Below are 24846 nucleotides of genomic sequence, written 5' to 3' on the forward strand. Positions count from 1 at the left end.
CAAAAGAGAGAGAGGGGTGGGGTGGGGGGGTGTATATGAGAGGTGGAACCTTGCTGTGTAGCCCATGCTTCCCAGGAGCATGTACCACTGTGCTGACTTCACTTACTACATATTATTTTAGACATTTATTTTGTATGTCGATGAGCATCTGTGTGTGTACAGAGAGTGGACAGCTTACAGTAGTTGGTTCTCAGTTTCTACCATGTTGGACCAAGGGATTGAGCTCAGGTTGTCAGGGTTGGCAGTAAGCACCTTTACCCACAGAGCCCTCTCACTGGATCCAAGCTTATTGCTCTTTAAAGAGCACATTTATAAACACTAGATTCTAGTTGATTTCATGTAACCACTTTCTAAAATTGTGAGAAACAGCCTCATTCCTAAGCTAGCTTTTTTTCTTTTTCTTCCCCTCTATGTGTTACAAATGTAGTTAGTTAATTAGCAGGGGTAAAGGTAACCTTGAGCCCAAGTGCCTGTGGGATTCATTTATGAACTTTCTACAGAAGTTAACTGTAAATGCAGGTGAGTATCTTTTGTACTTGAAATATTTGTATATGACTCCTGATGAATTTTGTAGGGTTAAAAAGAGCAGGCAGTTGGATCAGAATTGCGAACTTCACTCTTTCTGGCTCTTTCTCTTTTTAAAAGTAACTTATTTTATTCTTTCATTGTTTCTTTTTCTTCCTTCCAGACTAAAGAGTATGTTTGTAAATGAATATTTTATTTACGTTTATTTATAAGTATAGTGTGTGTATATACATGCACATAGAAGTCAGAGAACAAAGCAGAGGTCTGAGGATCAAACTCAAGTCATCAAGCTTGGCAGCAAGTGCAGTCACCTGCTGAGTCTTCCTGCTAGACCTGGGTCTTCCCATTGTGTTTAGTGTGCTTCAGATGCTAGGGCCCCCAGGAGAGCTCGGACAGTGGGCTCTTACTGGTAAAAGCCTTTGGTGGCTATGTATGGGCACATTCACTGGGTGAGTAGGTATAGCTTAAAAATCTTGGTGGCCTGGCAAATACTTGCAACCCCAGCATTTTTTAAGTAGAAGCTAGAGGGATTAAACTTTTTTTGGAGCTGGGCGGTGGTGGCACACGCCTTTAATCCCAGCACTCAGGAGGCAGAGGCAGGTGGATCACAGTGAGTTCGAGGCCAACCTGGTCTACAAAGCGAGTCCAGGACAGCCAAGGCTACACAGAGAAACCCTGTCTCGAAACATCCCCCCCAATTTTTTTTTTTTTGATAGCTTAGGGTCAATAGTGAAACTATTTTGAAAGAGAAAGGGGGCAAAGGTGTGGGGTAGGTGGGGGATCCTGGAATCACCTGCCCCTATACTCCTATATAGCCTACAACTGTAGGCACTCACAGTGAGCATAGTGGTGCCAGCACCTAGGGGATGTTGTGAACTGCATGCTTCTGGCATTCTACGAAATCTTAGCGGACTCTTCCATTTGGCTTGCAGGTGAACAGTCTGCATGTTGCTGACCCCGTGGAGGCAGTGCTGCAGCTCCAGGACTGCAGCATCTTCATTAAGATTATTAACAGCATGTGAGTATGCTTTCTAGACCCCAGCTCTGAGCAGAAAACCAGGTGGGATTGGGCTATTAGAAGAGTAAGTGGCCTCAAAGACTCACACCTTGACTTTGCCTTTCTAGTTTCTGGACCTCTCAGTGGGAGAGGATTCAGTCTTGTCTTATCCAGAGACTTTCTAACCGTGGCATGGAAGGCTCTTCAAAGCCCTATGCACAATTCGAAGAGAGTTCCCCCAAGAACTTCCAATCTTCCTGTTTCAAAAGTAGTCTTCTGTGCCCCTCTTTTCACGATTCACCCTGCCTCACTATCTCGTTGTTAGTGTGTCTATGTGTGATAACTGAATGTAAGTGCTTGTGTGCCACAGTGTTCATGAGGAGGTCGGAGGATAACTTTCAGGACTTGTTCTTTCCTCCCTATGGATTCTAGGGATTAAACTCAGGTCATCGGTCTTGTGAGTCTATAGTTTTTTAGCTGCTAAGTCTTCTCACTGGCCCAGAAGTGTGTTTAAGTGGGTAAGGATGAGTTGGAATTCTTTGTTGGCAAGTCAGGTGCTGATGAGCAGCAGCCCAGGACAGATATGCCTATTAGAATGGTAATGGTTTTATGTTATCCTTTGAACTTTGAGTGTGGGGTGAGAAGTTTCTTACAGAAATTTTAAACAACTTTTGGTTACTTTGAAAGAAATCACCTTTGGCTCAAATGCTCCCATTTTTTTACCCAGCTATTGAGGCATGACAATTAAGCACCGTACTGACTTATGTTAGGTCACTGCCCTCCTTCCTGTAGTCCTTTCCATACTCTTCCTTCCTCCTCCATTTTTGGTTTTTCAAGACAGGGTTTCTTTATGTAGCCCTGGCTGTCCTGGAACTTGCTCTGTAGACCAAGCTGGCCTCCGAGAGATGTACCCGACTGTCTCTGGAGTGCTGGCATTAAAGGCCTTCACCACCACTGCCCACTTTTTATTTTTAAAGAAAACTTCCTCTGCTTCGTCCTGCATACAGACACTCAAGTCTTCATCGTTCTTCTTGTTCTAGTTTATGTCTATGTGTATAATGTCAATATTATTTCTTAGCTGGGTGCAATGGTGCCCCAGCACTCAGGGAGGCAGAGGCAGGCAGAGCTCTGAGATCAAGGCCAGTCTGGTCTACAAAGTGAGTCCAGGACAGCCAAGGCTACACAAAGAAATTCTATCTCGAAAAACCAAGGGGGGAAAAGACTATTTCTTAAATCTACTTTGTAGTACTCCCTTGCTAGCAGATCAAAATTTAAAATTCTATTTTGGGTTTTTGTTGTTGTTATTTTTGAGACACGGTCTCATGTAGCTCTGGCTAACCTCAAACTGACTGTATTGAAGGATGATCTTGATCTTGTTCCCCAGTTGCTAGGATTGTAGACAGTTGTCACCATAGCTAACTAAAATCTTTATTCTAGTGCTTAGCATCATTAGTTGAGCTAGATGTGGTGGCATGTTCTGTAGTTCTAGCTGCTTCGGAAGGTGAAGCAGAAGAATTGCTGGTGAGTATGAGCAACATAGTGAAAAGTCTTCTAAACAGGGCATGGTGGTTTACCCCTTAATCCCAGCACTCAGGAGGAAGATGCAGGTGGAGCTCTATGAATTCCAGCCTGGTGTGCATAGTTCCAGGAGAGGCAGAGTTCCCTCCCTCCTTCCCTCACAAAATCTTTTGCCAGTAGCCTAGTTTATTTTTTCTCACTGAATTTATTTCCTCCTTTTTTCTTCCTCATCCCATTATTTTGATCCTGTAGAAAGCACTAACTCCTGGTTTTGTTCATTGTCTTGAATTTAGAATAGATACAGAATTTTTTGCTTTTGGAAAAATTAATTTCTGGGTTGGAATCATCTCAGCAGCTAAAGCACTGGTTGGTGGTTGATCTTCCAGAGTAACTGGGTTCAATTCCTACCACCCACATGGTGGCTCACATGTTCTGTAGCTCCAGTTCCAGAGGATTTATATATTTTTTTATGACTTCCATGGGCATGACCTCCATGGGCATAGCATACATGCAGTCAAAACACCCACACATAGAAAAGCCTTTTATTTTATTTTTTAGAAGAAAAGATGAATTTCCTCGACTTGATTACAAAAGCAGTAGGGTGGTCCATGTTGTGTTACTTCTCCTGGGGAGATGCACAGAAGTGATGGAGCACCACCACATACAGGTGCTGGCAGCAGACCCAAGAGCGGTTCCCCCCATCTACTGTGCTGGCTCACATGTGTGTTACCTACCTACAGGGCACAGGGGACTCAGGCAGCTGCACCCCAAAAAGTTCATGCTAGACAACTCAGCAAAATGAATCTTTTGAGTACAGTTTGGCAGCACCTTCAGGAAAGTCTTTTCTACATATATCTATACACATATAATTTAAAGATTAGGTTGGCCTTGAATCCTAATCCTTGTGCCTCTACCTCAGATGCTGGGATTGTTTTAGGTGGGAAGTGCCACACCTAGCTTCACTTGATTTAAACAAGTCTTTTTTGTGAACATTTGGGTAGAGAAATCTCTTACTTTAGGTAAATATGATACTCGTCTCATGGAGGCAAGGGGTTACTGAGTTTCCAAGTGTGGGTGGGTAGGGAAGTTTTTGTTGTTGTTTGTTTTAAAATGAGTCAGATCAGCACTTTCAAGACTGTATGAGTCACACTTATTTGCTAGCAGCCCCAATACCTCCTGACTGGAATGGGGAGGGGCTTTACCTGGAAGAAGTCTTTCCTGCCCAGGAAAAGGTGAGGTAACTCATGGTCATGGTATGAGTGCACCTGGGTTTACAAGGATGTCTCTAGCACTGGAAGGTTCTAGAGCCAGCCCTTCTCTCCAGAAACGTGGCTGATATCTGAGGATTGAGATCTTGAGGTGTCTGGACATCTTTGATCGTTAGTATTCCCAGCTACATCTAGAGATAACTTAGTCTTCTAACCTAAGGTGGAGAAGCAAAGTCACCTCAGAAAATGAAGCTGCCTGGCTGTGTGGGAGCACTCCCAGCTGCCTGCCTCCCTTGCTTGTTTCTCAGTCCTTTGTGTTGGCTGTTGGGACATTTGGGGGAAGGCAAGGGCGTCCATGAAGAATGATTGCTTCTTGTAATGACCTCTTGGAGTCGTCAGTCTTCAGCCATTTCTTCCTATGCCTAGTGTGGACTGTGGGAACTTTGCCCTGTCACTTCAGAGCCTTGTTGTCACCCAGTTTTTCAGATCTTGGCCCTGTTTTCTCTTCCTACGGACCTCTCCCCCTTTACTTTTGCCATGTTTCCTGACATGTTAGACTTGAGCCACTCCTGGCTGTTTAATGTAGCTTCTCGTTCATTTTTGCCATCTCTTCCCAGCTCCTTCCTATAAAACTTTCTTGCACTACAAATGGGTGGGCAGAGTGTCATGGTTTATAGAAGGACTAGGCTTCAAGTCTCCATTTCTCACCCACCACACAATTTCATCAGAATAAAGCAACGTTCTTGAATCTTCTTTATTGCCTCCAGGCCTAGAACAGACTGGGCCTGAAGGGGAAGGGGGGCTGTAGGTAGGCAGTGAGGCAAAGATGGGTAACTGCTCCTGTCTTAAGTTTGCTCTTTTTGTTTGTTTTAGCCACAACACTGAAGAGGGGCAACAAATCCTGCAGCAGCCACTGCCAGAAAGACTAGACTTTGTTTGCAGTTTTCTACAGAGTAAGTATCTTAACTAGCTTGACAGCTCTGAGCTCCTGGGACTTGGGAACCAGAGGACTCGGTCATAGATGTTTGGCCAAAAAAAGGTTCAGGACACCTTACTCTAGCAAAAAGACAAACAGCTGCATCAGCCTCCCGGGATCTGAAGATGCCTCCACCACCAGCTTATGTTAAGAAAAATGTCTCAAAAAAAGAAAAAAAAGAAGAAAAAAAAGAATGTCTCTTCAGTCCCAGAATCCATGTCAGGTCCAGATAGACCCGAGGGTTGATATCACTTTGGTCTTGTGTTCTCCCTACTTTGAAGAGACAGGGGAGAAAAGGTTTCACATTACCCTTGTAAGAAAACTCCTTTTCCTTGCAGGAAAAATAGTTTTCTTAGGTAGTTGCTTAGTAGGTAAAGGGCAGAGGCCAGTTTTTTAGACATAGATTCTCTCTGTGTTCTGTGGAAATAATGATAATTGCTCATCAAGTACATGGGAGGATTAAATAAAAAATGTTAGTGAAACTTGGGGCACGGAGCATGTCACATCCTCTTCCCTGGTCATCTGTGTATCTCAGAATCTGTCATCTTGAGCTGCTGGCTGCCATTTCTACTTCAAGAGAATTGTTGGGCAGGTGAGATTTTGTCCCTATGTGAAATGTTCTAGCAGCATAAGGGCAAAGTGTCATCTAAGTGCACTCAGCTATAGACCTCCTCTGCAGCCTTAGTTGGAATAGGACTACAGAATGATCTCATAGCTCTGGCTCCTTCTGTGATGCTCAGGGGAGGAAGTGATGAGCTGCCAGGTGAGAGTGAGTCTTGGCCTAGAGTTACTGCTAATGCCCTGGCAGCTTTAGTCTACTACTGTCCATGGAGCCCTTGGGCTGCCCAATGTAGAACTGACTTCAGGTGAGAGAGAACATTAGGAATAAGGGGTCCTTCGTTTTGTCTCCTCGGAGATTGTACTTCTGTTTCTGAAGTTGAGGCATTTTGAGAGCTCAGTGTCTGCTACATGGTTATCATTGCAGAAAACTGGAAGCATCCCTCATCTTCACAATGCCTGGTGTCTGTGCAGAAAGTGATGGAGGGGTCCGAGATGGAACTGGCCAAGGTACCTGTGGGATACCAGACTTGGGTGGCAGGGACTTGAGAAATCTGCAAGGCTTTTTCTGGAGCTGATGGAGGAGATCTGAGACTTTTGTTTCTGGGACTCTTCAGATGTGGAGGCAAGGCCAGCACGTTGGCTTCGGTAGAGGTCATTTTTTGTCTAAGAATTCCATGGTCATTGACAAAGAACTTCACTGACCAACACTAATGCCCGTGATGGAGGTTTGCAGGGGTCAGTTCTCACTCAGGGATCATCATATTTTTCTTCAGGCTCAGTTGACTTCATTTTCTCTACTGGGTGTTGGTATGTAGTTTATGCTCATGATTCCACAAGTCAAGAAATTCAGCTGTATGAAATTCTGACTCCCGTCTTTTGCTCTGTGAGCATTGAGCCCTTGGATTGATTGATTGATTGATTGATTGATCGATTGTTATTGATTTTTTTTTTTTTTCTCCCTCTCCAAGACAGCATTTCTCTGTGTAGCTCTGGCTGTCTTGAACTCACTCTGTAGACCAGGTTGGCTTCAAACTCAGAGATCTGCTGCCTCTGCCTCCTGAATACTGGGATTAAAAGCATGTGCCACCACTGCCTGGTGAGCCCTTCGATTTATTTTGGAAAACAAGGTGTCTCCTGGGATTTTTTTTAAGGTTTACTTTTATGTGCATTTGGTGTTTTGCCTACATGTATGTCTGTGTGAGGGTACCATCCCCTCGAACATGAGTTACAGACAGTTGTGAGCTGCCATGTGGGTGCTGGGAATTGAACCCTGGTCCTCTAGAAGAGTGCTTTTAATCATTGAGCCATCTCGCCTCCTGGGACTGTTAAGGATGGTGACTTGGGACTGCTAATTATAGAAATTCTGAAAGAGAATAGCTCAGAGTCCTCAAAACAGCTCTCGAGTGGGAACTAGGACGAGACCTATCTTGCTCAGTGACTGTACCTCTTTGTTTGGCTTCTAGATGGTAATGCTGTTTTTATATCACTCCACCATGAGCTCCAGAAATCCCCGGGACTGGGAGCAGATTGAATATAGGATTCAGGTAGGCTCTTGTGCTGTTACCCCACTTTCCAGCCCAGTCTCAGCTTCCTTTGCCTCTTCCTTTCTCTCTTTCTTAAAAGACTTACTTATTTGTTATGTATACAGTGCTCTGCCTGCATATATGCTTGCATGACAGAAGAGGGCACCAGATCTCATTATAGATGGTTGTGAGCCACCATATCGTTGCTAGGAATTGAACTCAGGCCCTTTTGAAGAGCAACCAGTGCTCTTAACCTCTGAGCCATCTCTCCAGCCCCTAATCGTTTCTCATTAAATAAAAATTTTTTTTTCTCTAAAAATTTAATATTTGTAGTAATGACAGCCATTCATTGTTTTAAAAAGCAGAAAATGTTGAAGTACAAAGAAGGAAATGATACTGCCAGTACTCTAATCTGCAAGCACAGCTGTTAACTTTTTAAGAGATTGACTTCTGAGGCCTTTTTCACATGCATGTTTTTAGTTGTCTTCTCTGTTATTTGGAGAACATGTAGAAATGACTTCATTTTCCTGTGGTGTCCCTGTGTGTGTACTTGTTACTCCACTGATTTTTTTGTTCTGGTAGAGGTTATTTGCAAGATGTCATTAAAGTTATGTTTAAAAGTTTTCTGGTAGGGGACGAACAGGTAGAACTGATGTGTTGTGGGTCAGGCCGTGGAGCTTCAGCATTATGGGAAAAAGAAGGGTCCAGCATGCCCTGGGGTTTGAGCACTGTGGGGATAAGTGCTGAGTCTCCCTTCAGTGGCATCCCTAACACCTTTCTCTCCCCGTGGCACAGGCTGAGTTAGCTGTCATCCTGAAGTTTATGCTGGATCATGAGGATTCCCTGAACCTTACTGAGGACCTAGAGAAGTTCTTGGAGAAAGGTGAGTAGGGCCACTTGTGTGGACCCCCACCCCCACCCCGCTCCCCCTTTCTCTCTGAGCAGAGGAGTTCTGGGATCCTCTGAGCCATTCGTTAATTATCTCAGACCATCTGGAGTGGCCCCCTGCTGCCCGAGAGAAGTTCAGCAGGTGCTCCTAACTGACCTCATCTGCATTAGGGTGATACTGACTTCCACTTCTCACATTGTTTTGTTTTGCTTTTTTGCGTGATTTATTTTATTTTATCTTATATGTATGGGTGTTTTTATTGCATGTATGTCATGCAGTCACACACCATGTGTGTGCTGGGTGCCCACAGAGGCCGGGTCCCCTGGAACCGGGGTAACAGCTCCTAGTTGTAAGCTGTCGTGCAGATGATGGAAACTGAACATAGATCTGCTTGACCTGCTCAGCCATCTCTGTCCCCTTGCCTTTGTCTTTTCAACTGTAGGTTTAGAAGTTGGAGTTAAACACATTTTGGAAACCTTGGAAAAGGTTTCCCTTCATGCAGCTCGTTGTAGGTGGGAGTCAGGTACATAAAACCAGTAAACCTGGTAAGGGGATTGAGTGTAGACATGCCAAGTACCTCACGAAGTGAGAGTCTCCATCTCTCATGAAGAGGTCAGCTGCTGCTCCTGGGACTGAGCCAAATTCTCTTCTGGCTGTTGAAGATTCTTCATGGTCAGGGTTGTGTTAGAACGGGAGTCTAAAATGTAAGAAAGTTCTCTGAGTCAGATACAAATTTGCAGGTCAGCTTGTCTGCCATTGAAGCTGCTGGCACTGTGGGCAGAGCAAAGAGGGCGCATCAGATGTCTGGCAAGAGGGAGAAGGGGGTGATTAGAGATAATGTAGTCCTGAGAAAGTGGTCGTGGGAACCACATGTGCAAGTGTTTCACAGAGGCTGGCACCAACATAGGTTCTGTTGGCAGACTTGACACTGGGCTCTCATGATGCCTCTGCAGTGCTGACATGAGGGCTTGTTCCAGTTTCTGACTATGAGGGGAGCTTTGTCACGCCACCATGCTCTTTTGAATATTTTGCTCTGAGGAAGTAGAAGCCTTGCACTTATCTTTTAAAACACCTTGAGCTCATGGGTCAGGTTCTGCCTGGCAATTGCCTCTTCAGTTTATGTGTGTCTGCAAAGTCACCCTACTCAGGTACTGTTGTCCTGCTCTGCTCACCTCTTGCTAACCGCTGTTGGTCTGTCTGCTTCCTGCCCTAGTTCCTTACACCTACTCCAGCACACTCTCTGAAGAGCTTTCTCCACCCAGCCACCAGGCCAAGAGGAAGATTCGCTTCCTAGAAATACAGAGGATCGCTTCATCTTCTAGCGAGAACAAGTACGTCCTGGGCCTGTCTCCACACCCATCTAGTCAGTTCTTGGGTACTGGAGGCTAAGCTGTTGGCCAGCTTTTTACGCCATTAAGTGCTTTGAGAGTGTGTAGACTGGGGATGTGTTGTGAGTTAGCCTGCCCCCAAAAATAGTTCCCTTCTTCCTTGGAAAATATACATCTCCAATTCTTCAGCCAGGAAATTAAGGCATAGAGGAGGAGAAGAAAAGGTTCTGCAGGCTCTCCCCGGAACGTGAGGCTGCCTTGCAGACAGACCCAGGCACAGTGGCTTCCTAACCCATGGTCATTACGGTCACTGGCGCTGCCCCACCCTAGCTGCTGCTGCTCACTTCAGACCTTAGGCTCACCCTGGCATCTTTGCCATCTCCTTCCTTAGCTTCCTCTCAGGCTCTCCATCCTCCCCTATGGGCGACATCCTGCAGACCCCACAGTTCCAGATGAGGCGGCTGAAGAAACAGCTGGCAGATGAGAGGAACAACAGGGATGAGCTGGAGCTGGAGCTGTCTGAGAGCCTGAAGCGCCTCACGGAGAAGGGTAGGAACCTGACAGTGTGTGGGTGCTGGTAGATGGGGAGCATTTGGAATTTGCACCCAGGGACGCCCTGGTGACAGCTCTGTGTACCATCTTGTCCCTTGTGTTGACAGTGGAGCTGTGAGCTCATTTCTGGCGTAAGTGTCAGTCTGGCCTGTTAGACATTGGGTTTTGTTCCGGCACCATGTCCCTTTTCTGTGGAATGGATACCATGTGCCTCCTTTGCACTTTTCGTGTCCCCTGTATCTTTGCTGATTCTCGTATCCTCCCCTGCCTTGGGCAGATGCACAGATAGCCATGATGCAGCAGCGCATTGACCACCTTGCTCTGCTGAACGAGAAGCAGGCAGCCAGCTCCCAGGAGCCTGGGGAGCTGGAGGAGCTCCGCAGCAAGAATGAGAGGTATGGCTCTCCCTGCCCCTGCCGGCATCCCGTCCCTGCTGGCCCAGGTAGGGACCACACTAGTCTCATGCTCCTCTTCCTGGCAGCCTCACCATGCGGCTGCATGAGACGTTGAAACAGTGTCAGAACCTGAAGACAGAGAAGAACCAGATGGATCGAAAGATTAGCCAGCTCTCTGAGGAGAATGGGGACCTTTCCTTTAAGGTGAGGGGGACTGGCCGGCTCAAGTAGTTGGGAGGTTTCCCCAAGAGGGCTGAGAGGACTGTCTAGAACCAGGCTTGGACCTCCGTCACTTTTTCTTGTTACTGGTTCCTGCAAGGGTGCTCCAGCAGCTCTAAGTGATGATGGATGGTCATGAATGAGAGATCTGATTGGTTGTGATTGGATTCAGGGTGGGGAAGGATCACTGGAGTCCCCAGGGCCTGGGCTTCAAGGAGTAGCTAGAGCGGGGTACCAGCTCTTACCCTGCTCATGTCTCAGGTGCGAGAGTTTGCAAGCCACTTGCAACAACTTCAGGGTGCATTCAACGACCTGATAGAGGAGCACAGCACGGCTTCTCAGGAGTGGGCAGAGAAACAGGCTCATCTGGAAAATGAGCTCAGCACAGCCCTCCAGGATAAGGTAACCCTTGTCTGGGGAGCTGGCCACACTTTGTACATATAGCTCATCGCTCTGCTGAGTCCTGGAGTGATGAGCTGCCTCGTCAGGGTTTTTAGTAGAGGGAATAGGTTGAGTGCAGTGTAGCTGTGAACTCTGAAGTGTGGATCTTGGAAACATTAATCAGTCTCTAAGGGGACTGATCCTGTTAGCTATTGTGAGATTGAAGGGCAGCTGGTAAGCTCTTAGTGAATTAGTTGTGATTTTTAGGGTGGGTATTCTTTGCTCAAATGTTTGGTATCATAAATGTATCAGAGAGGTTTTCTCATTTTGGAACATTTGCATAGATAATATAAATTGCTCGTCCCTTAATCTAAAGTCTAAATCAGTCTGAAGCTTTTTTTTCTTTTTTTAATTTACAGCAGCCTAGCTCTGTAGCCTAAACTGGCTTTGGAATCTTGTCCCCTGTATACCAGAGTTACAGGATTCTACCTCAGTGATTTGTTCAAAATCCAAAACTTTCTTGGGCATCCTGTTGGAGCTCAGAAAGTTTTGGATTTGGGGTCATTTTGGATTCCAAACTCTAGATTAGGGATGTACAATCTGTGCTACTGTCGCTGTTACTAAGAGCCCAGCTCTGCCACTTCCTAACCCAAGTACCTCTTGGGCATAGCACTTAGAATCTGGGAGATAGGAGCTTCCACTGTAAAACAGACAGTAACTCTGCCTCAGCCTGTGGGTAGATTTGGAGTTCAGAGGTAAATCCATCATGTTGCTTTGTCCCCACACTTGAGGGGAAGCAGATGTGGGCCAGATGAGGCTCGGCTGGTGTAGATGCCCAGGCGGTTCCTGAAGCATTTGGGCAGTGTGCGAGTCACAACTTGTGTTAGTAAGGCTACATGGTAAGGAGATTGGAAGTAAGCTTTGTGCATTTTGACTTAATTCATCCATGGAATTGGTAGTAGAAAGTCAGGTTCTTAGAAGTTCCAGACCCATGTTTTCTTTTTTGTTGATGATGCTTGGAGACAGTGTCTTGGGGCCCATCTTGGTCTTTTAACTCTTGATCCTTATTCTCCATCTCTATAGTTTTGAGAGAACCATTACCCTTGCTCAGACCCATGGTCTGAGGGTTTTCTCCTGAGCCAGGGCAAAGGGAGAGCTAGGTAACAAGGTCATCAAGTCTTACACTTTGTGATGTGTGTGAGATGAGGGCCCATGCAATAGTTGGGTGACTGTTCCATTTCTCTGTTTTCACGCGTCTCTTGTTCACTCCAAGAAATGTCTTGAAGAGAAGAATGAAATCCTTCAGGGGAAGCTTTCCCAGCTGGAAGAACGAGCAGCTCAGCTAGGGGAGAGCCCAGCCCAGGAGAAGGGTGAGGTGCTGGGGGACGCCTTGCAGGTAAGAGTAGACAGAAGCAGCCGGTAAGGCAATGGGATGGGCTTGGTTCCTGGTGTTCTCTTGATCCCCATTTGTCTCTTTATCCCAACAGCTGGAAACCCTGAAGGAAGAGGCAGCCAGACTTGCTGCAGACAACACCCAGCTCCAAGCCCGTATCGAGACACTGGTGTGTGAACGTGGCCAGCAGGAAGCCCAGTTGCTTGCTGAGCGGGGCCACTTTGAAGAAGAAAAGCAGCAGCTGGCCAGCTTGATTGCTGACCTGCAGAGCTCCATCTCCAACCTCAGCCAGGCCAAGGAGGAGCTAGAGCAGGCCTCCCAGGCCCAGGGGGCTCAGCTCACTGCCCAGGTGGCCTCTCTGACAGCACTCAATGCCACCCTGCAGGAGCAGGATCAGAAACTGGCCAGCCTAAAAGAACAGGCCCAAAAGGAACAGGCTCAGATGCTACAGACCTTGCAAGAGCAAGAACAGGCTGCCCAGGGCCTCCGCCAGCAGGTGGAGCAGCTGAGCAGCAGCCTGAAGCAGAAGGAGCAGCAATTGGAAGAGGCAGCCAAGGAACGGGAGGCGGCCAGGCAGGATCACGCCCAGCAGCTGGCCACCGCTGTTGAGGCTCAAGAGGCCTCTCTAAGGGAACGGGACACTGTTCGCCAGCAGCTGGAGACATTGGAGAAGGAGAGGGCTGCCAAGCTAGAGAGTCTGCAGCAGCAACTTCAGGCTTCTAATGAAGCTAGGGACAGTGCGCAGACCTCAGTCACACAAGCCCAGCAGGCAAAGGCAGAGCTGAGCCAAAAGATAGAAGAACTCCGCGCCTGCATTGAAGCTGCCCACCAGGAACAGCATCAGGCCCAAGCTCAGGTGACAGAGCTGGAGGCCCAGCTGAAGGCTGAGCAGCAAAAAGCAACTGAGAGAGAAAAAGTGGTCCAAGAGAAGGCCCAGCTCCAAGAGCAGCTGCAGGCCCTTGAGGAGACTTTGAAGATTACTGAGGGCAGCCTTGAGCAGGAGAAGCGCAGGGCTGCAAATGCCCTGGAGGAGCAGCAGCGCTGTGTCGCTAAGATGGAGGCAGAGTCCCGAAGCCTGATGGAGCAGCATGAGCAGGAACGGAAGGAGTTAGACCAAGAGAAGGCGGGACGAAAAGCGCTGCAGGCCCAGTTACAGCAGCTTGAGCGGGCTCAGCAGGCCGAGACTGCAGCCTTGCGCCGTGAGCTGGCAGAGAGCACCGCCTCCCAGAGCAGAGCTAAGAGCGAGCGTGACCAGCTCCTCGGGGAGCTTGAGAGCTGGCAGAGGCGGTTTGAAGCTAGGCAACAAGAGGAGGCAAGATACAGCGCCATGTTGCAGGAACAGCTAGTGGCTTTGAAGGCTGGCCAGGAGGTGCAGGAGGAGGCAGAGGAGAGCCACAGTGAGGGCCAGCAGCCGAGTCAGCTGGCCCAGCTTCATGCCAGCCTGGCCAAAGCCCTCCAGCAGATCCAAGAGAAAGAAGTCAGAGCACAGAAGCTGGTAGATGATATGTCCACTCTGCAGGAGAAGATGGCTGCCACTAATAAGGAGGTGGCCTGCCTGAGGGCCTTGGTGCTCAGGGCAGGTGAGCAGCAAGAAGCAGCCTCACTTGAGCTGCTTAAAGAGCCCCCGAGGGCTGGAAACAGAGAGTCTGGCTGGCTGGAAGAGCAGCAGGGACGGCCGGTCTCCAGTACACAAGCAGCGCTGAAGGCGATGGAGCGCGAAGCTGAGCAAGTGGGCAGTGAACTGAAGAGGCTGAGGGCAGCCCTGATGGAGAGCCAGGGGAAGCAGCAAGAGGAACGCGGCCAGCAAGAGAGGGAGGTAGCTCGGCTGACCCAGGAGCGGGGCCAGGCCCAAGCTGACCTGGCTCAGGAGCGGGCAGCCAAGGCAGAGCTTGAGGTGCGGCTGCAGAACACCCTCAATGAGCAGCGCGTGGAGCTTGCTGCCCTACAAGACGCGCTGGCCCATGCCCTAATGGAAAAGGAAGGCAAAGATCAGGAGCTTGCCAAACTTCGTGGGCAAGAGGCAGCTCAAAGAGCAGAGCTGAAGGACCTTCAGCAGACTTTGGAACAGCTGAAAACCCAGTTAGTCAAGAAAGAAAAAGAGCACTCTGCAGGGGGTACCGCTGGAGAAGATGCTTCTGGCCCAGAAACCCACTTGGAGACAGCTGCAAAGACAGAGGCACCAAGCCCCGAGTTGGAGGCACTTCGGGCAGCGGTCAGCAAACTAGAGCAACAGTGTCAGCAGCGGCAGCAGCAGGTTGAAGGCCTGACACACAGCCTGGAGTCTGAGCGTGCTTCCCGGGCTGAGCAGGACAAAGCCCTGGAGACACTGCAGGGCCAGTTAGAGGAGAAGGCTCGGGAGCTAGGGCACAGCCAAGCTGCTTCAGCCTCAGCTCAGAGAGAGCTGACAGCGCTCCGTGCCAAAGCCCAGGACCATACCAAAGCTGAGGAAGAGTGGAAGGCCCAGGTGGCGCGTGGCCAGCAGGAGGCTGAGAGAAAAAGCAGTCTTATCAGCAGCTTGGAAGAAGAGGTATCCATCCTCAACCGCCAAGTTCTAGAGAAGGAGGGGGAGAGCAAGGAGCTGAAGCGCCTGGTTGTAGCTGAATCGGAGAAGAGCCAGAAGCTGGAAGAGAGGCTGCGCCTACTTCAGGTGGAGACAGCCAGCAGTAGTGCCAGAGCAGCAGAGCGCAGCGCAGCTCTACGCGAAGAGGTACAGAGCCTGCGGGAGGAGGTGGAAAAACAACGTGTAGTTTCGGAGAACTTGAGGCAGGAGCTGGCCTCACAGGCAGAGCGAGCAGAGGAACTGGGCCAGGAATTGAAGACCTGGCAGGAAAAGTTCTTCCAAAAGGAGCAAGCTCTTTCTGCCCTGCAGCTGGAGCATACCAGCACACAGGCCCTGGTAAGCGAGCTGCTGCCTGCCAAGCACCTTTGCCAGCAGCTGCAGGCTGAGCAGGCAGCCACTGAGAAGCGCCACCGGGAGGAGATAGAGCAGAGCAGGCAGGCAGCTGGTGGGCTGCGGGCAGAGCTAATGCGGGCACAGCGGGAGCTTGGAGAGCTTGGGTCTTTGCGGCAGAAGGTTGTTGAGCAGGAGCGAGCAGCCCAGCAGCTTCGGGCAGAGAAGGCCAGCTATGCAGAGCAGCTGAGCATGCTGAAGAAGGCTCACGGCCTGCTGGCAGAAGAGAACCGGGGGCTGGGAGAGCGGGCCAACCTCGGCCGGCAGTTTCTGGAAGTAGAGCTAGACCAAGCCCGGGAGAAGTACGTGCAGGAGTTGGCAGCTGTGCGCACTGATGCGGAGACCCATCTGGCTGAGATGCGACAAGAAGCACAGAGTACTACCCGAGAGTTGGAGGTGATGACTGCCAAGTACGAAGGTGCCAAGGTGAAGGTTCTAGAGGAAAGGCAGAGGTTCCAAGAGGAGAGGCAGAAACTCACCACCCAGGTAAAGTGTCCGTTCACTCTGTGTCCTCTACACTCTGTAGCCCTTTGCTCACCCCTTAGCCAGGTCTGTACTGCGGTAGCCCGCTGCCTTCATTCACTGGGTAGCACAAAAAGAAAACAGACTCCCAAGTTTGTCCTAAAGAGAATGTTAACAACAGCCTGTGGTAGTGCATACCTGGAATCTCAGCACTGGGGAGGCTCAGTCAGGAGGAGCATCATGAATTTGAGGCCTCCTGGGGTTATAGCCACCCCCACCCTCACCCCCACCCCAGTAAGGACAATATCTATGACCTCCTTTGAAAGCTGATTCTGAAGAGGCAAACTGAAGCAGGCAAACTGGTGTTTAAAAACAGGGTCTAATGTAACTCATCCTAGCCATGAACTTAGTATATAGCTAAAGATATAGCCTTGAACTCTTCATCTTCCTGCCTTCTCCCAAATGTTCTGATCACAGGCATAATATATCCTGTTACCTGGCTCCAGCAGGCCTCCCCACCTCCTCTTTCTCTCTCCCTCCCACCTTCTCATTGTCATTCCCCTGGTTGCCCATGCTGACCACATACACTCTTTGGAAGAAGTATCAGAGTCCAAGTGAGGTCGGTTTGGCAGTAGCCTCATCTCACTGTCTGCATTGCTTCTCCCCCATGCACAGGTGGAGCAACTAGAGGTATTTCACAGAGAGCAGACTAAGCAGGTAATGCCTGGGGTTCTCGATAAATGCTGGCTGCTTAAGCGGTGACCAGTCTCGGTGCATGACCCCCGGCTGCAGCTTGCTCCGCCAGCTCCTGTTGTGAACTGTTTGTGAAAGGCAGGGTCAAGCCATGGAATCAAGGCCCAGGCTGCCCCGGAGTACAGTGTTATAGGCCCTCTCTTGGGCCTCACCCTGCCCATCCCAGGTCGGCCTCTCCCCCTCTGCGCTTTCTTTCACAAGAGGTAACATAGCTTCATCTTTCCCAGGTGCACTGGCAACAAATCCAATTCTTGTGATTATTGCATTTCTCTGCTCCAGAGTGTGGGATGCCAAGTATGAAGGTGACAAGTGAGGCACCCCTTGGAGGGCAGAGAACCTAGCAAGCTCAGAGTATGTAGCCAGTACTCTCTGCGGCCTTATCCCAGAGCCTCACTCACAGAGAGCCTTCTGAAGCAGGGAGCTAAGATTGAGAGGAGTAGACAGGGTCTTCCCCAGGTGGGCCACGTGGTCTGTCTCCCTCCCTAGATCCCTCCTTCCCTCCCTCCCTAAGTCCCTCCTTCCCTCCCTCCCTCCCTTCTTCCTTCCCTCCCCCATCCCTCCTTCCTTCCCTCCCAGGGATCTCTGTCCTCCCTCCGTATTTAGTGAGAACACTTTCTCCACTCCCCTTCCTAGTCACTGTAGATATTCTAAGGAAATGGGGCGTGATCAAATCGGAAAGCAAGCAGTTAGCACTGGAGCCTGTTGCTTCTTCCTCTGCTGCCTGTTCATGCTTCAGCTCCCAGAATGCCTGGAGGAAGCAGGGGTGCTTGGGGCTGCTGTGATCCCCCTTTGCCCTTTCTCTTTGTGGTTGTTGGGGGGAGGGGCTTGGGTGTGCGCTGCGCTGCTCTGCTCTTGTCTTCCAGCGTTCTCTTCTCCCAACGCTAACCACAGCGGCCCTACTGCTGTCATATTGCTAACAGCCCTTGGAGATTGGAAAGAGGTCTGGGAGCGCTGCTCTGGCTGTTTGGGGGGAGGAGGGAGAAATGAGTGAATGTACTTTGACAACCTCTGTTAGAAGAGCAGAGTAGTTGTCCTGTTCGTTTCTATGTTTTAAAAAGTCTGTGTGTGTGTGTGTGTGTGTGTGTGTGTGTGTGTGTGTGTGTGTGTGTGTGTGTGTGTGTGTGTGTGTGTGTGTACACACACATCATGCCTGGTGCCATCTGGGACCAGAAGAGGGGGTCAAGTCCTCTGGAACTGGAGTAATAGTCCATTTTGAGCTGGTGTGTGGGAGCTGGGAACCAAACCTGGGTCTTTTATAAGAACTTCAAGTGCTTGTAACCATTTAGTCATCTCTCCAACCACAAGTGCTCTGTTCTTGCCCCCAACCTTGCTAGGTTAGGCTTGGAGAGTAGAACACTGTAGGATATGGAGAGATGGCAACTCTAAAGAGTCAGGTATTGATTTTGGTGGCTGGATACTAGAAATAGAATGAGGTTGGGCAGGTGGCCTGGCAACATTTTTTTAGGGTCACCTCTGGGCAGCAGGCTGTTACTTACATAGAAGCCAGAGAAAGGGCTGAGGATAATGATGGTTGGGGTAAACTCTCTGATTAGTCTAGACATCTAGTATTTTATCAGAGGAACAGAACTGATCTCACACACACACACACACACACACTCACGTATATATATCAAAAGGAGATTTCTTAGAGTACTTTAGGGGCTATGGTCTGGCTACTTCAACAATGACTGTCCCTGGGAAGGAAACAGAACCTGTAGGTTGTTCAGTCCATGAGGCTGATGTTTGAGCTGGTCTTTAGTCTGCATTGGAGTCCCAAAGAACTAGGTTCTCATACCAACAGAGGAACGTGTCAGCAGCAGGACAGATAAACTTGCCAGCAAGATTGAGGGCAAGCAGACAAAGAGCAAAAGGTTCTTTCTTTGTCTTTTTATGTGGTGTGGCTGATTTAAGGTGGGTCTTCCCACCTCAGATGATCCAATCAAGGAAAACCCCTCATAGATATGCCTGGCTGCTTGGGTGTTCCTTGGTTGTAGATGTGATCAAGCTGAGAACTAAGACTGGCCATTACGTACAAGTCCACCTCTTGTCACCTTGATCCACGAGCATATCACCTTATCCATGCTTAATTTCCAAATGAAAATAACTAGGTCATAATTTATGACCCAAAGGCTATAACTATCCCATGTACAGCTGGGAATGCATTATATATTCTAGAGTGGATAGTGTCCCTTGAGGGGCGGTCTTTTAGTGTCTCACAATTTAAAAATAACCACTGATATTATCTCATTTGATGTTGCATTACATGACAGAAAAATCGAAAGAAAAGACAAATATCTGTTTAATATCTGTTTATATATACACAAACTTTTTTTTTTGTTGTTTTTGTTTTTGGTTTTCAAGACAGTGTTTCTCTGTATAACAGCTCTGGCTGTCCTGGAACTCACTCTGTAGACCAGACTGGCCTCAAACTCACAGAGATCCACCTGCCTCTGCCTCTGCCTCTGCCTCCCAAGTGCTGGGATTAAAGGTGTGCACAACCACTGCCTGTCCACAAACACATTTTTAACAAAATATGAAAGAAACATTCCTAGTTTAGCTCAGCGGCTCTGCAGCCGAGATCTCTTTGGGAGCTGAGCAACCCTTCACAGAGGTTGCACTCATATCAGATATTGGCATTCATAACAGTAGCAAATTTATATTTATGAAGTAGCAATGAAAATAATTTTATGGTTGGAGTCACCACAATATAAGGAACTATATTAGAGGGTCGTAGCATTAGGAAGGTTGAGAACCACTGCCTTAGCAGGTTTTCTTAACTATATAACAATATTACCCTATATTGCACATTGATTCAAAGGCATATGCCGCCCTGTCCTAAGCCTCCAGACACTGTAACTGGGCCGTTCCATCATTCTGTCAGGCTAGACACTTCAGGTTACTGGAGAATATGCTGAGACCGTGGGTTCCATGGGCGTGGCCACTGTTACACTTCTCTGGCTGCAAAGTGAGTTCCTTGGTTAGAAGCAATACTGTGTGGAATACCATTTCCGTGCATAAGGCATTCTGTAAGTTCATGATGGTAGTTTTGGCACAAGTATTATGTGCAGGAAAGGCAAATCCATAACCAGAAAAAGTATCTACTCCAGTAAGGACAGAGCTCACTGTTGATCTCTGCTGCCGGCAGATCTAGCATCTTCAGTGTCTGTAGCCACGTCAGCCTCTGTGACTTGGTCTGTGGTGTTGAGCTCATAGTCCATCTCTGCAGGGTGACCACACTGTTCATGGTCTCGTTAGGCAATGACAGGAATGGCTGGGGAAGGAGGCTGATTGTCCTATCTACTTGATTATTGAACGCCTCCTCCGCTGAAGTCACCTTTTGATTAGCATTTACATAGGACACAAGTATCTTGGTGTTCTTTGCCTGTTTGGAGAGGTCTCTCCGTGTGCTTCTTCCCAGATGTCTTTCTCAGCAGTTTTCCTCTCGCTCTTCCCAAGTCCCTGACCATCCAGCCAATTGATTGGCTATAGCTCGTGAATCTGAATAGTTTGTACACCTGGCCGTTTCTTCTAAACAAAATGTGTGACCACGTGTACTGCCCAAAGTTCTGCCCACAGCGAAGCTTTCTCTTTACCTACAGTTTTTCAGAGTTGTCCTAGAAAAGGCTTTTAATACTGCAGTTGTCCATTTCTGGGTGCTGCCTCCATATTATGCAGAACCATCAGCAAACCAGGCCTTGGTTTTCTCTTCCTCCGTCAGTTGATCATAGGACGCCCCTGTGGTTTTGTAGGTGCATGCTGGGGAGCAGAAGGCATTTTGACGGGAGTAAAAACCATACGCATTTGGACAACTTCTTCATGTAACTTGCTTATGCCTTCAGGACCTACTCGGGACTGGTCACATACATGTGTACCGCTTCCATTTGATAATAGATTGCTGCTGTGCATATCCTACGGTGTGGCTTGGTGAGCAGCTCAGGTCTCATGGTTACTTGGTGTCTCTTTGTCAGGTGTTCAGTTTCCACAGCTGTTTCTCAAAGGGAAAATACTACTCTGTAGATAATGATAGAACTTTCCTTCAAAATCTCAAAGGTGAATCCTCAGTAATTCACCTATAGGCTCAAACAGCATGCTTGTCTACCACTGACACCTTGAGTACCATTGCATGTGCTGGATCATATGGTCCATGTGGTAGACAGCAGTCGGCACAGCCGCCTGGACCTGTTGAGGAACCTTCTTATGATCCAGGCCCTACTCAAAGCTGGCAGCTTTCTGAGTCACTTGATGTATGGCCCACTTTTGCTTCTTTCTTGGTGGTGGGAGGGGCCAGAAGCAATAACTCTGCATGCCCCACCACTGGACTCCTAAGAATTTCACTGAGGTAGAAGGCCATTTAATTTTGGATTTATTCCTGATCCTCTGGTGCTCATATGTGTTACCAAGAGGTCCAAATAGTTGCTACTTGCTGCTCACTTGATCCAGTCAGCATAATGTTAACATAGTGGACCAGTATTATGTTTTGTAGAAGAGACAGATGACCAAAATCTCTTCAAAGTAAGTTACCACACAAAGTAAAACTGTAAAGGTGTACTGCTGACTTGGTCAGCTGAAAGAAAATTGCTTCTTGTGGACTTTAGGGACAGGTATTGAGAAAAAGGCATTTGTCAGATCACTAGCTGCATACTATGAACCAGGAGATGTGTTAATCTGCTCAAGTAAGGACACCACATTTGGTACAGAACTGCATTTGAAGTCACTACTTAAATCTGCAGTAATCATAGGTCATTCTCCATGATCTGTCTGTCTTCCTCACTAGCCAGATAGAGCTAAAGGGAGATGTGGTGGTCCTTGATGGCGGCACTAGTTTCTGCAATTCCTCCAGGGATGTGGCAGTGCTTTTGGTTCACTGTTTTCCCTGGTAGAGGCAACTCTACTAGCTTCCGCTTGGTCTTCGCAACCATAATAGCCCTCACTCCACAGGTGAGGAAAGCACTATAGGAATTCTGCCAACTTCTAAGTATATCTAACGCAATTATACATTCTGGACTGGAAAAACAACCACAGGATGAGTTCGGGGACAAACTGGAACCAATGTGAGTCGGACTTCAGCCCAAACTGCATTAATCACCTGACCTCCATAAGCCTCTACTGTAACTGGAGGGCCACAGAGTTTCCCGGGATCTCCTGGAATTAGCATCATTCAGAAGCAGTATCTAATAGACCCCGGGAAGCCTGATTGTTTCCCTGGTCTACAGTTACCTTTGTAAAGGCTGTAGGTCCCTCTGGGGAAGGACTGGAGAAAGGCTAACAGTAAAACGTCTATTAAGGTTCTTCCTCAGAAGATCTGGCCATCCCGTCATTCAAGGGATTGTGTCTGCACATGGGCTCAAGTCTGGTTCACTGGCCAAGATTCTTGAAAATGTAGTAGGTTTTATATATGTGTGTGTGTGTGTGTATGTCTATATATATGTTTACAAGGTAACTGGGGAAAGGAAACAATCAGACTGGAAAGTCTATTGGGGTACTGATTTCTAAATTAATGCTGATTCCAGGAGATTCCCAAGAAACATGAAATATATTTAAGGAGATCCCTGGAAAACACCATGACTGATTATTAGGCAGTACAAGTTCCATACAAATAATTTTGCCTGTGCTGCCTGCCTGTTAGGACGACTGTGATTACCTTGCCTTTGTCAGCTCCGTGCTGCCACCTGGTCTCCTACTTCTGGGCCCAGCTAAACCCACAGCATTTAATTTCTCCAGTTGAGCAGCGGCCTCTCTGACTCTCGGAATCCAGCACAAGTTAAAGCTTTCCCAAATGCTGGGGCCCTGCTCACCACTTTGCATCTCACAGCATTCGTGAAGGGCATTAGTGCATGGGCCTGTCCATTGTAGAGGGTTTGGTTTTTCACAGCGCACCCACTCAAGCATTGCAGTTTCCCTGAGCTCTGTCTCATATACCTATCAGCATCAGTCCAGGGCAGATCAGGCATCTACAGCTCCTCTTTACAAATGCTTTTTGACAAATACTTCAAGTTTTGACACCTTCTTCCCTGCAACTGTGCAAGCTTTCATATTCAGTCTAGAGTTTCCACTCCATTGGCCCATATCAGTAAACTCAGCTTGAAGCAGTTTAATGTTCCTTCCATTATCCATACTCTTAAAACCCATCGCCACACAAATCCCCCAGACTTAATACACCACACAAATCCCCCAGAGTTAGCAAAGTCATTTAGCTCCTTAGTGGGGTAGTGCACCTCCTGATGGATGATACTTTGTGTTGATTCTGTAGGAGCCTTACATCTGGTTATAAGTTATTGGTGGGCCCTGAGAAACAGCAGTGTTGTCTTGCCTGGCAAGCCACTGCTGGTTTGCCAGACAATGAAGGATTAAATCCCTCAGGCAAAGGCAGAGAGGGCTATTTTGCAGGAGGCTAAGCAATGGGGAGACGGCTACTTCAGGTGAGACCGTTGAGAATCTGAGGTTTTGAAATCCTCAGCCTCAGTAGAGTCATCCCATACATCTCCATCCCTAATTACAGGATCTCATTCCTTAACCAATAAATGCCTCTCGTTTATAACTGTTGATACCTTCTGAGGCTGGGACTTGAATTTTGGTTTTAATTCTTCCAGGGCACACATAGAAACCTTTAGACTGGTTATCCACACTGGGAGCCAGAGAGTGGGGACAAACAGGCAAAGAGCAAAAACCTCCTTCCATGTCCCTTTACGTGGGCTGCCACCAGAAGGCGTGGCCCAGACTTGGCATGAAGTTTCCCACCTTAAATGATCCAATGAAGAAAACTCCCTCATAGGTGCACTCAGCTGCTTGGGTTTTAGCTGTTTGCAGAAGTGGCCAAGTTCAAAACCAAGATGAGCTGTTGCATTCAGGGAATGTGTTCTCTGTCTCCTGCCCCTCAGGTGGAAGAACTGAGTAAGAAACTGACGGAGTATGACGAAACCAGCAAGGCGCAGCAAGAGAAGCTAAAGGTGGGAAGCACGTGTGACAGACCTGTCCCCTGCCTCAGGATGAGAGAGGGTGGAGCGCAATCTTCTCTAAGCCCTTGGGATATGTTAGTGTCGGGCCAGACAGGAGCACCCTAGGGGCCTAGTTGCCCAGGAAGCCATCCTGGGTCTCAGAAACTTTGTCTTTAGGGAACTCTCACAGAAAGGCCTTCTATTACATCCACCTATGCTTTCAGTTCAATAAATAAATAAATCCAAGGCATAGGTATAGCTTAATGGTAGAGCACCTACTTGGTGCGTGGAGCCCTCAGTTCAGTTTCCATCACCTCAGAAAGGGTGGGGCAGTTTGTTGTTGTTCAGTTACTCTAGCCACGTCCCCAGTCAGGAGGTGTGCGGCTGGTGACAGGACAGGGACAGTGCCACGTCCCCAGTCAGGAGGTGTGCGACAGACCCCACCACCCCAGAACAGCATCCTTCTAAGTAGTTTGGGTTCAAGGGCCGAGAATGTCAACAATAATCTTTTTTTTTTTTTTTTTATTTATTATGTATACAGCAGTCTGCCTGCATGTATACCTGCAGTTCACATTATAGATGGCTGTGAGACACCATGTGGTTGCTGGGAATTGAACTCAGAACCTCTGGAAGAACAGGCACTGCTCTTGACCTCTGAGCCATCTCTCCAGCTCCCAACAATACTCATTCTTAGAATGCATTTCTTTTTTTCTTTAAACAATATTTTTGGAATTTGGGGGTGGGGGGGGAGACAGGGTCTTGTCATGCAGCCCAGAGTTACTGGGATCACTAGGTAGGTACCATAATGACTAATTTTGTTTTTGTTTTTGGAGACAGGTTTCTCTGTGTATCCTTGGCTGTCCTGGAACTCGATCTGTAGTCCAGGCTGGCTGTGAACTTACAGAGATCTACCTGCCTCTGCCTCCCAAGTGTTGGGATTAAAGGTGTACGCCACCACCGCCCAGCCTCAATTAAAACTCTTAATGCTTCTAATTATGTTACCTTTTTTGTTCCAATGTTTGCTATTTGTAGCTCTAAGCTTCCCATGCTTTAGTTAAGGGCAAAGGATTAGGCACCAGAGCCATTGGGACTTGTGTAGCACATGGTGGGTCTCAGCTTAAGGAGCTTGGGGCTTCAGTTTTCCTACTCAGCTTCTTTGTACATTATCTGTCATGAACAAATAAGCAGGTTTATCATGTTTCTTTTTAGGGGTTGTTATGAGCTAACAGAGGTATTGTGATGCATCCACCTAGTACCGGTAGCAAATCAAGCTGGTATTGC

The 24846-nt window shown here is 48.0% G+C and overlaps 1 protein-coding gene across 1 annotated transcript in view; it reads left to right on the forward strand.

Annotated features, from left to right (window-relative positions):
* The first annotated feature begins 513 nt into the window (after positions 1-513).
* Positions 514-24846, forward strand: part of Numa1 (nuclear mitotic apparatus protein 1) — a 30694-nt gene continuing 6361 nt past the window's right edge. The window contains exons 1-14 of the mRNA XM_051149328.1: positions 514-519; positions 1434-1543; positions 5122-5201; positions 6210-6292; positions 7249-7329; positions 8104-8191; positions 9411-9528; positions 9917-10074; positions 10355-10472; positions 10559-10676; positions 10953-11093; positions 12346-12468; positions 12560-15901; positions 23509-23577. Coding sequence (XP_051005285.1) covers positions 514-519; positions 1434-1543; positions 5122-5201; positions 6210-6292; positions 7249-7329; positions 8104-8191; positions 9411-9528; positions 9917-10074; positions 10355-10472; positions 10559-10676; positions 10953-11093; positions 12346-12468; positions 12560-15901; positions 23509-23577 — 4635 coding nt within the window. The remainder of the gene's footprint in view (positions 520-1433; positions 1544-5121; positions 5202-6209; positions 6293-7248; positions 7330-8103; positions 8192-9410; positions 9529-9916; positions 10075-10354; positions 10473-10558; positions 10677-10952; positions 11094-12345; positions 12469-12559; positions 15902-23508; positions 23578-24846) is intronic.

This window comes from Acomys russatus, chromosome 7 (genome assembly GCF_903995435.1).
Source record: "Acomys russatus chromosome 7, mAcoRus1.1, whole genome shotgun sequence".
NCBI classification, from domain to species: Eukaryota; Metazoa; Chordata; class Mammalia; order Rodentia; family Muridae; genus Acomys; species Acomys russatus.